Here is an 18567-nt window from a genome sequence, read left to right as displayed (position 1 = left end):
CAGCCTACAATTTGAGATATGGCGACATATCTCTGCCATAGGAACCTATGGTAAAAGCACTTTTATAATAATACTGCCAAAATTAAGCTGGTGACCCAATAAGTAAATATAGAAGTAAATATCCTTGTATTGCCCGAAAGTACAATTTATTGGAAAATGAATAAATTCTGGGTATTTGAATTTATTAGTAGGCTTCTACCTTAATAGTTCAATATTGAAATCCTGACTATCATCAAATGTATATAGCCAAAGGTACATTACTTGGGGTTAGCAAATAGCGTGACATGATACCAAAATCCTGTTTCAATCTTGCTCTCGCATAAGCGTTCCCAACTCGGAACAATGCAAATGTGCATGCCCAAGGTAACTAGGATACTGGGATGTTCAGGCAGATCAAAATAGCTGCTCACGATATGACGGATTATGGTAACTATTTTCTGTACATTTTCAATGTATTACATTTTTTCACTAAGAGGTAAGAGGTGTTTTATTACAAACCTTAACATTGATATATGTACATATTGATATATGTAGCATCAGTCTTGCTATCTACGAGATGAGACTTGAATGGGATGTTACATGATGTCGCCATACAGTACTATGCGCGTTGCAAACCCCAAGTAATGTACCTCTGATATAGCGCAGTATTGAGCATGTGAATACCAAAAAAAAAAAATACTTTAGCACTTGTTGAATCCCTTGCAACGTTTTGATGGTACTATGATCTTTTGGCCTTTTTTTTTAATCTATTGACCAGAAAATGGTCTATTGCTTATGATCTAAAAATACATATCAGTGAAACGGACAAGATACGATTTGTAATAAATGAACCACATTGAAAAAAGATGTATACAAACTACTGTAATATCTATTTATTTGCATAAAACTCATTAAATTTATACATGATTGTATTGCAGTACAAAATATTCACACGCGACAGAGAGTGCTCTGACTTATTTATAAGCAAGTCATGTCAGAAAAAAATGAAACAAAATTTAACTTTGTTTAACATTATGTTTGCATAATAGTTTTCCTAAAACAGAATCCAGCCATCCATCTGAATGGGATCAGCTCCAAGGTAAAGTATATATCGTATTTCTACACCAATCAATGAACTACAAATCACAATAATTATACATGTAGATCACACTCACTTCCATATATGGCAATCTATTTCATATACATTTCTAAATACATCAAGGGTGGTAAACACTTGCAAATAATAAATTAAACAAAAACATTTCATTATTAAAATATGCACATTGGCCATATGCATAAACCAATTTATAATAATTCCAAACATAATGTAAACAACTTTAAGTTTGTGTGGCAAATTTTCTGGGGTCCTACGAATTATTTTTTATTTTATTTTTGTGTCTAGATAGTTACAGACATTGAATGTCACTGCAGTCTCTGTGGACTTTTTATTATTTACTAGTATTTGCAAGTGTCAGTGTCATACATAAGAATCAATCATGGGGATCGATTAACAATATTACAATAATTGAAAATGCACATACATTAATGAATATCAGATAAAACAGTTTATATAAGCACAAGTAAGGTTCGTGCAGTAGATACTTATGTTGAGAGAGGATATACACTCATTCCATTTTTGTGAATACTAAAGAAAAATGAATATGTTGATTGGGTGCATAACTAAACAAAAGTTTTGAAGGCATTTGTTCTAGAGGGCAGTAGTCAATGTCATACATCAAGAATATACTCGTAGTAATAACACTTCAGAATTCAATCTACTAAAGGAATGAAAAAAAATGTTTTTTACATGTACAGCATCTTTAAAAAAAAAAAAAAAAACATCTTAAAAATCATTTGAGCCAAGCCAAATTTTGATGATATAAATTTGTTTTAAAAACTTTCAAAATTCTGCTTTTAGCTAATTTTTTAGTTAGAAAATCGGTACATAAACATAGTTGGTTTGCCATAAACATAAGGGACACTCACTGGGACATACAATTCTTATATAGAAAAATACATACAAAAAATATACTGATTAAAAATATTTGTTTACACATCAAAATTCAAGACTGATGGAATATTTTTTTTAGTCCATAACATTATAATGAAATTTACATCATTGATCTGGTTAAAAAATGTCTTAATATATACACATTGTTTTCAAATTTGTTCTATGATATATGGTTCAATATTGGACATGACTTGTGAGAAGTTAAGTTTTTTCAATCTGATGTCTTTGAAGTTGTATTGTCGGCAAAATTTTGTTCGTAGATTTTGGAATGTGACAGGTAATATGTGTTGTATTATAAATGCAACAGCATCAGAAGTTTTTTGCCAATAGCCGAACATAACCAAGCAGTTCCATAGATTCGATAGTGATTGAGTTTTCAGCAAGTCTTGGATCAGATGAAAATTAGCAAAACATTTCCCAATAAGATCAGTCTGAGATTCATATCATACTCATGAGTTGTCCCCTGTATAGGTCACTTTCTTTCAATTTTATAGGACGCCTATTCGACTCGTACCATTGCATCAGGGTGACATTACGTACTCAGGTTAGTGCACAGCCAAAATAGAACTTAAATAGCAATGCAGGATAGGATTAAGTTTGGTGAAGACAATAGGTAACTTAGTCGATAAATGGGGCAATTTGTCAGCTTTCAATCAGTATAAGAGGCATGTGTCATAACTTTGTGATTTTTAGCCCGGTTACTCAAAACTAAATGGGCTTACAAATATGTTTTGCTGAAAATTCTTCAAGGACATTAGCAGCCTGGCCTTTATTTAACTTGTACAATAATGATATAAGTTTTGTGACAACATCTTCATCTTTAAGTGGTGGTTGCACTTTACATTGTTCAGCAAAGTAGAAATCCAATAAATACCGCGATGGACTTTCACCGATGTCTTGTTTTTGCTTCAAATGTGTTATAAGATCGTTCACACCAAGTTCCTGAGCTAATGAACGCCAATCAGTACCGTCTCCTTTCAGCTCATCAAGCAGCACACAGACTTCGCGACTAATGTGATCTGTTAAAAATTGCTTCATCATTGCTGTCGGTTTTAGTTCATCTTGCCGTGATAAGAATCTTGTGGAAGGTGTGTCCGATGAACAACATGCACCGCTCGGGATCGGTGTCGTGTCCGATGATCTTCTGAGGGAGGTTGAAACATCATGGCGTTGGTAAGCTTCTTCTTCACGTTGTTGAATCTCGGAATGCAAATGCAGTACCACGTCAAGTTCACGTTTACTTTCCTGGAAGGTATGTACGTCACCACTAACAAGACATGACGCCTCGGGAGATGACCGATCAACTAAATCCAACTGGAATGAACAGCATGGTACCTTGGTCACAGAACCAAAGTGCTCAGAACTCCAAATGTACTGGTATGGAATTATCTAAAAAATACATATATGAATGAAAGTATTTTAAGTTAGTGTGACATTTAATGACTTAGAACTTAGCACAACAGATTACATATAAATGTCTTTCCATAGATCAGTTCATAACTACATGTTGATCCAACCTAATTGTGAAATGTGCACAGTACTTTTGCAATTACCCCCCCCCCCCCCCGGTAATGGTAAAGTAGGACTGAATTTAACACTCTGCACTAGCCCCAATTGTCAAAAGATCTTCTATTACCTTAGATGAATGACCTCTAACATTCCATCCATCTTGTAACTGATCCACTAGCATAGTAATCCCTTCATTTTTAATATCGCAAATCATAATCTCATCACTCTTCAGTTCTTTGCATCCCGATTCAGCTGCCTTGTCCAAGATACTCTGAAAACATAAACAGTTCTTAAATTAAATTTTCCTGTCTCAAATTCAACTTATTTAATTATTTATGATGAAATTATTATGGAATTCAATTCCTATATACATCATAGTTGCAATTATGTTTCCATCCAATTTCATTTGTAGTACTATTTAGACTATTAAAGGTAAAAATAATATAAAGGCAAAGACAATACTGTCTTTGATAAAGCAAAATAAGATAATATAACTTAGTACTTCTAGAAATCGAATGAAACTTAATGAGTCTTTGTAAACTTGTACAGGACAGGAAAAATATGAAAAATATTTTTGGCTATGTGCCCCACTATTAGAGATGCCCTATGAATGAAGAAAATATTATATACATCATAAACATGGGACAGGTATTTAAATCTGTCACTTGCCTTAATATCTGACTCCAGTTTATTACACATCTTGACCTCAAAGGGATACATGAAGTCTCCTCGTTTCAATTCTTTTCCGATAATGAAGATTTTCATCCATTTGTCTTCCGCGGCTCCACCTTTAAATCCAGTGAAATGAATCGGAAACATCGTCATATCTGTTTTCTTGATGACACGCATCATTTCATTTTGTGGGACCAATTTCCATCGAGCATCATCATCACCTTCAGAGTCTGTATTGTATACATCAGCATTCCAGCCGGACAGTCTTGCTGCACAGTGTGGAGTAGTAAGAACCACGGGTCTAATGAATTTCATACCGCATGGACCACAATACACTGTCGGTGTTAGCACAGTCTTTCCGTTTTCTAATTGTACATTACCATGCAAACTCTCTTCAACGTATATATAAATGGACACGTCATGGTCAACGGAGCCAGGTGGTATGAAAAGATGTACATCCATCGCTGTGATGCTCAGGTTACCACCTGTCTTGCCAATGACAGCAGCAGCGAACACATCATTTGAGTAGTAATAACTCGTACCATTCTTTGCCAGCAGGTCTTTGAATTTAAATAGCAGTTCTTGTATCCGTTTTCGTGTCTGATTCTCCATTTTCACTGGTTTCTCTGCATGCAATAAAACACTAGCTGATGCACCCTCATCTTTATCACCAGCTTTGAGGAGAGGACGACTTTCCAACCGTGGATTTGAAGTGATAAATGGAAACTCCTTGATAGGTGTATTAAGCGACAGGACCCGAGGCCGCCTTGGGGTGGTACTACGAAATTTTGGCAATGAGTTGAATTTGCGCTTATCATTCTGCTTCTGCCCAGCGATAAAGTTACATGCCTGGTTACAAATGCTATTACCAAATTCTTGTTTAAATGAAAGATCACAAGCACTGTCAGCTAGGGTGCTCATACTATCGGTATTCTTTCCAATGTCAACAGATATGTTTCCTATTTGAATCGTTGTTGAGTCACTTTTATACAAGCTACCATGTTGTACACTTGAGATGCCCTCGCTCTTGTGTCGAGCAGCAAGCGGTGATCCCAAACCAGAATCAGCTTCACTCCCTGAGACAAAGGAATATAAGGATCCAATGTCAGAATCATTTTCACTTACAGCTGCCTTCATGTCATTATTTACGCTCAAGGCATGCTTGCTCACATCAAGATAGATTTGATTGGGAGAAACAGCCGTAGTGCCATTCTTGGTTAGTGATGAGGTAGCAGAATCAAATTCCTTTACATCATGTACTAAAAAGATAGATGCATCAGTAGCTTCACTTCTCAAAGGCACATCAGCATGTTTCAATTGCAGCAGAGGATATGATGCATCTTTATGATCCAGACATTTGCTGTCTTCTGTTGAGTCCTATTATAGGAATAATATATAAATCTGGTAAAAATATTTCACTAAGTCTACGTATTCACTATTAATGTGCTTTGTTTTCAAAGCTGAATTACAATTGGCTCAATTCCTTGCTATACTTACCAAACATTTCATTGGGAGTCTTTGGGAATGATCATCTGCTTCTTGTTTTGCAAGAAGCATTTCACCAAAGCCATCTGGTACATCTATAGTTTGTTGTCTTATATCAGATCCAGCATTGTATTCTGGTTCATGCTCTGTTTCTGGTCCGATGTTACACTCTGGTCCACCATCACATTCCATCACACCATCTTGCTCTGGTCTTTTCTTCATCAGATCCTCAGATTTCTCTGTTTCATCTTTAATATTAAGAATTTCATCATGATCTTCAGATTTCTTTGTTTCATCTTTATCATCTTTTTCTTCAGTCTCTAAATCAGGAAGATCCTTTCTAAGAAGATCTGGAGTTTGAACATTTTCGAAACTTTGAAATGGTACCTGAATCTGAGATATAAATATATATGATTTAAAGAAAGTCATTTTCATCAGACACAATCACAGTCACATTTGATTTGGGTTTATATGATCCGGTATAATTAAACAGTGTAACTGTGAAATCATTAAATACCAGCTACACGAAATAACCAGCAGAAAAATCTACTTGATGACAATCTTAATCTTAATCTTATTTTTTTTTAAATATTTTTGTGCCTGGCAACATTTCCGGACTACAATATTAGTCTACAATATTGCAAATTAGGTGCTAAATTCAGTCAACATTAATAACTTGTTAATAGCGACTTAATTTCAGGGATTGACATTGAGAGTTATCTGGTTGTCTCGGACACCCACTTTTCTGGAGGGATCAACAAAACATGAACACTGGCTGCCTATTGTGTTTTATTTTTCAACTTGTTGTATGACCTCTTGCTGTGAAAGTAATTAAATAGCAATGGCTTAAGAGCTTTACTAGGCTAAAATCTAGTTTGATTTTCAGTAGCATATATCAAAGGCACATCAAACTAGGCCCATTGATATTTGCTAAGAAATCAAACCAGTCTCACTGTATCTGTGCTAGGTTAGGTGGAGAATAGACCATTTTCCGTCCACCGCAATATCCCATGTAATGCATGAAATCAAGTGTGAAAACAGAACAAACAAAGGTCATAGTGTCATCAAATTATTCAACAAACATGATAGTATAATTTGATAATGTGCTGTAACATTTGATAATGGTTAGATTTGATGAATGAAGGGTATCTCAATGCAATAATACCCTCTTTAAATATTTACATTAAAGCACGGTAGGCGGCGTGTTGATAAACATTGATTTTCCCACAATCCAATGCGCTCTTCAAATCAAAATCACAAGTATGAGGTTTGACCTGGGCGCGACTTGCACTGATTACTGCCGGTGACTCCTTCGATACCTTCCAATCACATGAAAATTACCCAATTAAAGCTTGGGAACGTGTCAGTTCATACTCGTTGATCTGCGCAACAGTCAAAGTCGCCATCTTTGTTTATATGAGACCCATATATTTCGCACATAAAAAATCAAATCATTCAATTTTTGTGGCAGATGTTCGGTCCGTGCCTTCATGCAATACACATGATCTTGCAATTAATATTACAAACACACTCTGTACCTTTAACTCATTGTGGATAAGAGTTACTTACGTCGGAGGGAATGATATAGTTTCCGGACAAACCATGTCTATTACAATTACATATAATTACGAGGATTAACATAAAAATCAATAAACCAGTGGCTATAGCGATCAGAATTGGCAATAAAATTGAATCTTTATGTCTTTGTCTGCTTTTCTCACCAGCTGATCTACAAATAAATGAAATGTGTATCAATAAATATGGTAGATAATTGTGATTTAGAAAAACATATAAATCAACTAATGTACCAAAAAATCAAAGACTTCACACAATTACTTACACAAGTACCACATGTGACTGATGTCTTACCCTATAATTTGGCAAGCTGCTGGATCACAATCAGTTGGGCATATTTCCATACACGTGTCATTGAAAACAGCCTTACAATACTTGCAATCACGTGGATCTACTCCTCTACATTTCCTATAGCATTCATTTCGACATTCATAGCAGGAATTGTTGAATTCAAGCGTCCAGGAAGGACATTTTGAAATACAGTCATTCCTGTGCTTTTTGTGACGACAACTGCGACAGTCAGACGACAAAGGACCGTGGCAACAGTCACATTCTTTGTGACATGGCTGGCAGATGTTTTCAAAACTAAGCAAGTCTGGTTGATCATGGTAATTATCTTCAGGTTGATTTGCTGGCTGGGTAGTACTATTGCCTGATTGCCCAGCAGTTTCTCCCCCAATGGTGACGTTACTAGCAGGCAAATCTACATCACTTTGATAGACAGCGTTGTCACGTAAACTATTATTATTAAGTGTTTGTAAATCTGGTCTTTGAGTGGATTTATATGGGTTTCTGTCAGTGTTTTCTGTATGTGACATAGACTTTGTCTCCACCATAACACTTGGAAGGATTGGTACATCATGATGGTGAGGTTGACTGGCGACATTCTGATGTGTCGATACAATTCCAGGAGATACAGTTGTAACAGTCACATGATGTTTTTTCTCTACATAGTAGTTATTAGGACAGCTATCAACACAGGAGGTACCAAGGCTGAAGTTTTTACATGGTATGCATTTTCCATTGCTCGTCCCATGACAGCCATCTGTACACTGGGGAGGGCATTTAAGAGAGCACCATACCTGAAAAATTGAATTTACAAATCAATCAAACTTGATTAACAAAAAATATATTTATTACCACATGAAAAACAAATACTATTTATATATATATATAATTTATAATTATTGTTATCCATTATCTTATACTGCCTATGATGATTATTTTATCAATTAAAAATAGGTTAGCAATATTTAAAGTGGGTTTAATTTCACTAATTTTATATATTTATGTTTTACACAGGGTTTTAAATGCATGGAATTGTCAGGAAAACAATGGAATTAGATATTGTAATTTTACTAGATTTTAATATATAGTAGGAAATAAACATTAGTAATCTGTAAATAGTGAAATTAAAACCCAGATTACATACTTTTCCTATACATGTAGACATTCATTAGCTCAAGTATTACAGTACAATGAGTGAACAATATTCTAGAAATTGAATGATACAAATTATGCACAAAACATGGGGTATTATTTATTATACTTCATCATTCTGTTGTCTATGCACATTCTTTTCATCATTAACAAAACAAAAAAAACTTAACAGACTGAACAGAGGAGATTTAAGCACCCACACACTTACCAAGTAAACTAGAAGCGCTATAGTATTAATGCACAAATACCGTCAATTCAACTATAGCTGAGGCAAATTGCATGGTTACCTGCAGTGTTAACAAATTCCAAAATTAAATGTTTAGCAGTAAACTATCAAGAATTCAGTGATGCGCGATCAGACTTTAAGGGTTGTTCATTTTGTTTATACCAATAGACTTTTGGCATCCATCAGATTGGGGATACATTCAGCTACAACTGTAAAATCTACTTTGATTGGACCATCTCTACCGGTATTTTGGTTTTGTTTTTATGTCATTAATTTGATTTGTTCATAAGTTGCATGGAAGAACACTTTGGAATTGATGTATTAAATGTGATGACATGAACAGTAGCAAGACATTTTCAGAATGCACCAGAAAAGACACACCTAGATTGGCAAGATGAAGTGTCATTGAAATAAATTGTGATCTTTTTATATCATCAATTTAACCTTCCAACCCAAAACAATTCAGCTTAGTACTGTGATACCATTATTAATAAAAACATGGTCCAACTGATACAGTAAAATTAGAGCGGGAGCATTCACAACCATTCTGTTGTACTCAGTGGACTTTAAGGTTTCACCTACTGAACTCCAGGGTTTGCACCCATTAATATTTAGGTTGTACTCATTATAGTTTAGGTTGAACTTATTGGACTTTAGGGCATTATCACCCACTATACTTTAGGGATGTATCTATTAGAATTTTAAATAAGGGATGTACCATTAGTTTTGGATTGCAGCCATTGGACGTATAAAGTGGCATATGTCATAACAGACATTGGCAATGCCCTGGCTGAAGGATAATATATTACTAGATCACTACAAATTTCAATGCACAATTAACAATTTTATTTATATAAAAATTTATTTCACAGGTGGTTCATATTTGGGCCATGACTTTTAGTGAATGTAGTTGAATGCAGAGGCTTTTTGTTGAACCCAGATTAGAACTTAAAAGGCGGCAGTCGTCGTGTCGCGTCATAGCAATGTATATAACGCGTATAAAATACATTGTTTATTTACATGAAATTCCAACACGCGTTGCACGACGACCACCACGCTTTAACATATTTTACAGGTAGCTATCTGCATGATGGTAATACCTTCGGCACGGATCTAGAAGCCGTACCTACACACGAATTGGTGACATCACAAAATACATGACCTTCAATCGGGGTCGTTTCCTCGGTATATACGAATTGGTATATACAAATTACAATAAAGATACTTAAGACATTACACATAAGATAAAACAAATCATGTGACAATATAATGATAATAACGGTAATAAATCCTAGCTTAACAGTTGAACAGAACGATCATATAGTCAGTCGGGTGACGCCGAGGGTCACGCACTGTGTTGCAAAATGACCGTGTGGTTGAAACTGGGTCATGGCGTGGCGGGTGAGGAAGACATCATTAAACACTCTCAAAATCACAATAAAACGGGGAAGTGGTTGCATATTACGGCGTAGCCAACATGGGAAATAAAAAAACGCCCAATACAAACAACATGGGTTCGAATCACACTAGATACACACTCACCAGAACCGAAGCAATCAGAAACCAGCAATCGTTTTGGCTTTTCCGTTCAACTCATCGGAACACTGGAGTAGTTAGAACAAGCAGCCTGTCGGCTGAGATAGCTCCGCTGTTAGCAATGCACATGGCAATTAAAGAACAGGAGATATCATTAGAAAATGAACAAATCTGAGAGAGGTCCACATGTAGTACCTATATGTATAATATATCAAAGCAATTGGACTTGCGGTTTTCAACAAGAAGTCGAAAATATCACTTTTTACCAAAAATTACAAAAATATTCATCAAAATTAGAGAATTAAAGATATCATCATGAAATGAACAAATCTGAGAAAGGTCCACATGTAGTACCTATATATGTAATATCAAAGCAATTGGACTTGCGGTTTTCAACAAGAAGTCGAAAATATCACTTTTTACCAAAAATTACAAAAATATTCACCAAAATTAGAGAATTAAAGATATCATTAAAAAATAAACAAATCTGAGAGATGTCCACATGTAGTACCTATATATGTAATATCAAAGCAATTGGACTTGCGGTTTTCAACAAGAAGTCGAAAATATCACTTTTTACCAAAAATTACAAAAATATTCACCAAAATTAGAGAATTAAAGATATCATTACAAAATGAACAAATCTGAGAGAGGTCCACATGTAGTACCTATATATGTAATATCAAAGCAATTGGACTTGCGGTTTTCAACAAGAAGTCGAAAATATCACTTTTTACCAAAAATTACAAAAATATTCACCAAAATTAGAGAATTAAAGATATCATTACAAAATAAACAAATCTGAGAGAGGTCCACATGTAGTACCTATATATGTAATATCAAAGCAATTGGACTTGCGGTTTTCAACAAGAAGTCGAAAATATCACTTTTTACCAAAAATTACAAAAATATTCACCAAAATTAGAGAATTAAAGATATCATTACAAAATGAACAAATCTGAGAGAGGTCCACATGTAGTACCTATATATGTAATATCAAAGCAATTGGACTTGCGGTTTTCAACAAGAAGTCGAAAATATCACTTTTTACCAAAAATGACAAAAATATTCACCAAAATTAGAGAATTAAAGATATCATTACAAAATGAACAAATCTGAGAGAGGTCCACATGTAGTACCTATATATGTAATATCAAAGCAATTGGACTTGCGGTTTTCAACAAGAAGTCGAAAATATCACTTTTTACCAAAAATGACAAAAATATTCACCAAAATTAGAGAATTAAAGATATCATTACAAAATGAACAAATCTGAGAGAGGTCCACATGTAGTACCTATATATGTATTATCAAAGCAATTGGACTTGCGGTTTTCAACAAGAAGTCGAAAATATCACTTTTTACCAAAAATGACAAAAATATTCACCAAAATTAGAGAATTACAGATATCATTACAAAATAAACAAATCTGAGAGAGGTCCACATGTAGTACCTATATATGTAATATCAAAGCAATTGGACTTGCAGTTTTTAACAAGAAGTTGAAAATATCACTTTTTACTAAAAATGACAAAAATATTCACCAAAATTAGAGAATTGAAGATATCATCATGAAATGAACAAATCTGAGAGAGGTCTACCCAAGGTACATATACACCAAGTATCAAAGCATTCAGGCTTGTAGTTTTCAAGAAGAAGTCGAAAAAGTAAAACATTGACACGGACGACGACGGACGACGGACAATCACTCATATGATAAGCTCCGCTCGACAAAGTCGACAGCGGAGCTAAAAACGAACACCACTTAACGACCAATGTCGTGGCGTGGTACACAAGCGTGCCATCAAAATAAAACAAAATTAGCTTGAAAAGACAGTGGGTTCGAGTCCCACTGAGAGCTACTGTAAAAACGTAAATCAAATAAACTGAAATCTCTCAAACCGTAAACAAGTAAACAAAGAACGTAGCGAAAAAATAATAAACCTCACAAAACTCCACCATACAAAACTGAATGAATAAATAATAAAATAACTTACGTCTTAAACTGGACGACGCGCAATTTGTTCAACAGTTTCCAGATTGTGACAAGAGATAAACAAGACCCAAGTCAAGGTAAGTTTTGTTAAAGTGTCGATGGCCGCGGTCCCTATATTACGAAAACAATTCAGGCAACAGACGAATATCTTCTGTGGTGTTGTGGAATTTATACTGTGTCTGCGGAATTGTTGATTGAAGGTTCAAAGCCAGCAGTTAACATTTTGTTAGAAAGTTTCACAATTAAATCAAATATCCAATGATTACCAGTATATTTATTTCATTATTTTAACAACTTGCAATGGTGGAAGTTGGTCAAACACAAGTTCTTACACCTAAATAAGTATCAAATATTTGTCGACACATTTGTTCTCTCAATTTAACAACCTTGTAGAGGTGGACAACAACAGGTATTTACTCACAAATATAATGGTCAATATTTGTCCATACATTCATTCTGTCAATTTAAGAACTTCTAATTGTTGGAATTAATCAAATGAGAGTTGTCTACACCAAAATAAGTTTCAAATACTTGTCCACACATTTATTCTCTCAATTTAACAACTTGTAATGGTGTAAAATAATTAAATGAGAGTTGTCTACACCAAAATAAGTCTCAAATATTTGTCCACACATTTATTCTCTCAATTTAACAATTTGTAATTTGTGGAAGTAAATTAAATGCGACTTTTCTACACCAAAATAAGTCTAAAATATTTGTCCACACATTTAGTCTCTCAATTTAACAACTTGTAATTGTGGGAATTAATCAAACATGAGTTGTTTACACCAAAATAAGTCTCAAATATTAGTCCATCATTTATTCTCTCAATTTAACAACTTGTAATGGTGTAAAATAATTAAACGAGAGCTGTCTACACCAAAATAAGTCTAAAATATTTGTCCGCACATTTATTCTCTCAATTTAACAACATGTAATGGTGTAAAATAATTAAACGAGAGCTGTCTACACCAAAATAAGTCTAAAATATTTGTCCGCACATTTATTCTCTCAATTTAACAACTTGTAATTGTGGGAATTAATCAAACGAGAGCTGTCTACACCAAAATAAGTCTAAAATATTTGTCCGCACACTTATTCTCTCAATTTAACAACTTGTAATGATGTAAAATAATTAAACGAGAGCTGTCTACACCAAAATAAGTCTAAAATATTTGTCCATACATTTATTCTCTCAATTTAACAACTTGTAATGGTGTAAAATAATCACGGACAGGACACTCCTACAGGACAAGATATGAAAGGAAAAAAAACATAAACAGCAACTTCTGTATATCAAGAATTCAAGTCAGAAAAAACAGAACACAAGAAACTACCTCACATGGATGCCAGTCGAAGTCATCGAAGTACGAACACAGTTGTCAGCTGCAGGTCACGTGCAACAACAGACACGAGGATCAATGCTGCTCTCCAAATGGGTCCCTTCTTTTGTATTGACCCACTAAGGATTACTAATCCCCCTTTCTAACTACCGCTACCGATATAGAAATTGTAATGTTTCATATTTAAAATCGTAATTCCAAATTCGTTCCAAATGTAATCATATTCAGGAGATTTATAGTTAAAGTGTCAAACTCTTGATACAAAATGCTGCATATGTATTGAAAATACGACAAGGTGGTTTCACTGAAGCAGTCCGTCAGTGGACGTCTACTGGCCTCTACTTACGACGGAACTGTATATAAACGAATGTTTTCGATTTACTTTTTCCTAAAACCGACCTCCTACTCAAAAAGTTACTATGACCCTCCACTGACGCACGCACTACGGTACAAAAATATTTGTTCACGACCGGGCGTCCAAAGATGATTTGTACCGGAAGTCTGAAACGGTATTTACCTGACATGTGAGCGCCAATAGCAACAAAGCAGTAAGCAGACGACATCCTTGTGTGCTTTGAGTCGTCATAGTAAATAGTCCATGATATTACAGTGTATTGGTCAACTCCCAATGAAAAAAAGACGTGAAAAACGATAGTACAAGTCCTGTAACATCATAGATTTGGGTGTGCCGCATTTGTTGTGGGAATTCCCCCTCAGTCGGGATTTACTGCGGCTGCGCGTAATTGCATCATCGACTAAATTTAGTGATTACTCATGATAACGGGGGGGGGGGGCGTGTATAGCAATAAGCCGGGTAAACTTAGTATGTTGTAGAAGTATATTATTACAGCATAGATCGTTACGTGGGAGATGTGCCGGTGAACGAAATTATATTATACGTCCACTTTATATCCGCCACACAATCTGTACGTGGTTGGTTGCTGAAGTTCCCCCTTCAGGTGAGCGGCTATGGGACGGATACCGACTTACTCTGGCTCAAAAGAAAGCATAACATATATACCCGGTAAAAATAACTTGACGAATCTAGAGATAAATATTACTTCAATATTACTTGTTATTAAAACAACAAATGAGTTCAATAAACGAATATATTTTTGTGACACAAACCCAAGATCAATGAACCATTTATGGATTATCGTACGCTCCATTCTCCCTCTCTACACAGTATGCCATGCGATGTGCTAATTCGGAATTTGTCATATCAGAAGTGTGTCTACAGGGGTTCACATATATCGTACCGAGTGATAATATGACCACATAATTTCGCAGGAAAGCGGGTAGGAACAACATATCTATCAATGAGAAAGAATACTTCATTCTGATTATTTTGAATAATTATCAAGGATTGCGATTACTTACTATAATTTTTTATATATTATATTATTGGTAGTAGCAGCTTTCACTAATTTTAGTATTGCGTTAATAGCGAGCGTATAATATTTTGAAATGCGAGTGGGTTTTTTAGATCGGGGTTCTATAAAACACGTAATATTGAGATATTTGTGAGCCTGCATTAGTTTCACGTAGAAGAATTCCATGTAGATGATACGTATAGAATATACAACATATTGGGGTTCGGATAGCATGGCAATACTGCGATAGTTAAGAGACTATTTTATTTTGACATGACGTGAGGTTCTAGTTAGATTCTTAGTCTCCTGGTGTATATGATGTTATTCAACTCCACAAAAAATGTCATAATCTGATACAATAACTCAGTTTTAGCTAATTCTTTCAAACTTGGATATTATATTAACCAGTTTAAGATTTCGATTATGATATAGGCTCTACGTATATTTTACAAAATATTCAATAGATTTCACTTCAATTTTTTTCTTGTGGTTACAAAAACTCAAACAATTTTATCTGATAATCTTAAAATTTGGAAATATTATTAATCACTATGAAATTTCAACCAAGTTCAATTTTGATGTAATTAGCTAGTACAAGATATGGGGTAAAATAAAACATTTTTAGACATATAAATAAGTGCATGGAATGAAGACATTTATACTGCTGCTGATAATAAGAACCAGATTTTAGTAATATGCTCTCAAAGATAATCTGTCAACTGTAAACTGATATGTTATGAGTATGGATACAAAAAGTGACATTATTTTGCCTAAATATATTACTGCACTTTTATTTGGAAACTTTTTTTTTTTTTTTTTTTACAATTCATAGTTTATTATTTTATAAGGTACATTAGGATTAATACAGTATATGCAGTATTCATTTATTAAAACACATTGGCAAGTATATTTATTGCCAAAATTAGGAACTAAAGCATGTAGCTGTAGTATAATTTTTTATAAAACTCCAAATGTTAATGTATTATATTATTGCACTGTTTCAGTACTCTCATATAAACTTTCGTCATGGCAAGAAAAGATATTGCATCACTAGTCGTTCATCCATACAATTGTTATTTAATCTAGGTTCTCAATGAACAAGGTTGTAATAGTTGTGCTATGTTCACTTTCTTGAGTGTAATATTTTTATCAGTTAAAATCACCGATTGTATGATCACGGAACTCTACGCCTTCACAAACATCTCATCGGGTTTCGTGATTGCACACCAACCTCCGTAAGCACACCGGGCCGCAATGTACAATATCTATGTACCTATTATTAGCCCCCATCCGGACAAAGTCAAATATGGCCGACTGGTGGCCATTTTTAATGCCAAAATTCAGTCAAATTCGGTCCTTGTCAATGAGTGTCCATCATTTCTTGGAGATGGCTTGATCGATTTTGTTCAGACTTGTTACAATAACAAAGGGACCACCCATACAGATGCACGTTGTTTCACTTTTTGAAATGATAAAATACGGCCGACTGGCAGCCATTTTGATGGTTAATCGTGGCTTTTGTCTGTCCATTGATATTTCTCAGAGATGCCTTGACTGATTTCAATGATACTAGGTACAAAGACACAGTGAGGAGGTATACATATTCACATGGATTTATTTCCTGATTTGATCAAGTATGGCTGCATGGCGGCCATTTTGAATTTCAAAATCCTGTAAAACCCAGTTTTTTGGGAGTGTCCATCATCATTTCCGGAGATGCCTGGAGTTATTTTGCCGTGACTTGGTACAAAGACAGAGTGACCACTGGTACAGGTGCGCATTGACTTATTTTTTCAAGGAATCAATTAATGAGCTCATTTGCATATTTTATTATTATTGAATTCTTGTTAATATCTTGTGAAATAATAGTTCATGTATTTGTTATTTAATATTGGCTCAATTGAATTTCCATATTCAATTGATTGTGAATTTTTGTTAAAATTGATGCAAATTTTACCAATTTTAATAGAGATGCCCTAGCTGTTAACTTTGAGTTACATACTTTTGATTTTCAACTTAATCTTCCTACCCGAAAAAAAAAACTATAATCACATCTGAGAAGTGGTTGCTGTGTCATCTTCAGATGACTTGTTATTACAGTATCTTATTATAATCGGCAAGTAAATGGTACTACAATAGTTAGAAAAGTGATATAGTGATTATGTTAACATTTTCATTTGGGTCAGTTAGTCCAGGGACTGGCATACATCGAAAATGTCGATTTTATTTGTACAGCACTTTTGGAACAGCCAATGTGTCACATTTCAACCATAAATTGTAACTTTTCTTCAAATTAAATATTTTCATTTGCAATTCAATTTATTATGCACATTGTAATAATTATTGACAGTTTTAGTTTCATATTTCATGTATTGTTTTACATTTACTTATCTTATTCGTAGTCGTAGTGTCCCAAATCTGGTAACGCTAAACAGCTACTTCTGGCAAGAACACAATATACATGTGAATTTTTTTTCTCAAATCAAACACATAAACCATGTTTTTGACAAGTCTATTGACAAATCATCGTTATGTGAAATAAAACAAGTCATTGTCAATGACACGTCCCCGTTCCGTTCATATTTGAGTGACATATACATTCAAAGCGGATCATGACCGAAATGCACCTGCATATGTACAACACATTGTACTAAATCTGAACAAAATCCATGCATGCATGACTGAGATCCGGTTCTGGAATTGCGAAAATACGTGATTTTAATGCATTTTCGGCCTTAAAATGGCCATCATTCAGCTATTGCTAAGCGGATCATGAAACAAATGCACATATCTATTTGTGACATGATGCACCATGTGTGTGTGAAGTTTGAACTTGATCAATCCAGACATGTCTTGGATACGGATCCAGAACTGAATTCTTTAAGAAAATGGCCGCCAGTCGGCCATTTCGAACTTGATCCGAAAAAAAAAATGACGTGCATCAAGGTCCTATTATGTTTAATGTAAGTACCGATTTTGAACAAAATCCGTCCATGCATAACTGAGATCCGGGTTCGGAATGGTGAAAATGTGCGATTTCAATGCATTTTCGGCCTTAAAGCGGCCGCCATTTGGCTATCGTTAATGGGATCATGAAACAAATGCACATACATATTTGTGACATGATGTACCATGTGTGTGTGAAGTTTGAACTTGATCAATCCAGACATGTCTCGGATACAGATCCAGAACTGAATTCTTTAAAACAAAATGGCCGCCAGTCGGCCATTTCGAACTTGATCTGAAAAAAAAAATGACGTGCATCAAGGTCCTATTATGTTTAATGTATGTACCAAATTTGAATGAAATCCGTCCATGCATAACTGAGATCTGGGTCCGGAATGGTGAAAATGTGCGATTTCAATGCATTTTCGGCCTTAAAGCGGCCGCCATTTGGCAATCGTTAATGGGATCATGAAACA

At 34.7% G+C, this 18567-nt stretch overlaps 1 protein-coding gene across 1 annotated transcript; it reads right to left on the bottom strand.

Annotated features, from left to right (window-relative positions):
• Window positions 1-848: 848 nt before the first annotated feature.
• Window positions 849-14466, bottom strand: LOC102801292 (uncharacterized). Its single transcript, XM_085493817.1, has 7 exons — window positions 14290-14466; window positions 7526-8313; window positions 7226-7385; window positions 5669-6049; window positions 4169-5548; window positions 3627-3770; window positions 849-3379 (listed from the first exon to the last, which is right to left on the bottom strand). The coding sequence occupies exons 1-7, from the start codon at window positions 14356-14358 to the stop codon at window positions 2699-2701; spliced, it is 3603 nt and encodes a 1200-aa protein (XP_085349943.1). The 5' UTR covers window positions 14359-14466; the 3' UTR covers window positions 849-2698.
• Window positions 14467-18567: the final 4101 nt, after the last annotated feature.

This window comes from Saccoglossus kowalevskii, chromosome 2, assembly GCF_978046115.1.
Source record: "Saccoglossus kowalevskii chromosome 2, keSacKowa6.1, whole genome shotgun sequence".
NCBI lineage: Eukaryota > Metazoa > Hemichordata > Enteropneusta > Harrimaniidae > Saccoglossus > Saccoglossus kowalevskii.
Note: the sequence above shows the minus strand (reverse complement) of the source record. Positions and strands in the feature narration are given on the sequence as shown.

What these genes read in the sequence shown, in the direction of transcription:
- LOC102801292 (XM_085493817.1), bottom strand. Translation starts at nt 14,358, where the DNA reads ATGACGACTCAAAGCACACAAGGATGTCGTCTGCTTACTGCTTTGTTG. An exon ending in ACTATATCATTCCCTCCGAC is followed by an intron (nt 6,050 to 7,225) that starts GTAAGTAACTCT and finishes TTTATATCTCAG; the next exon opens with ATTCAGGTACCATTTCAAAG. An exon ending in GACTCCCAATGAAATGTTTG is followed by an intron (nt 5,549 to 5,668) that starts GTAAGTATAGCA and finishes TTCCTATAATAG; the next exon opens with GACTCAACAGAAGACAGCAA.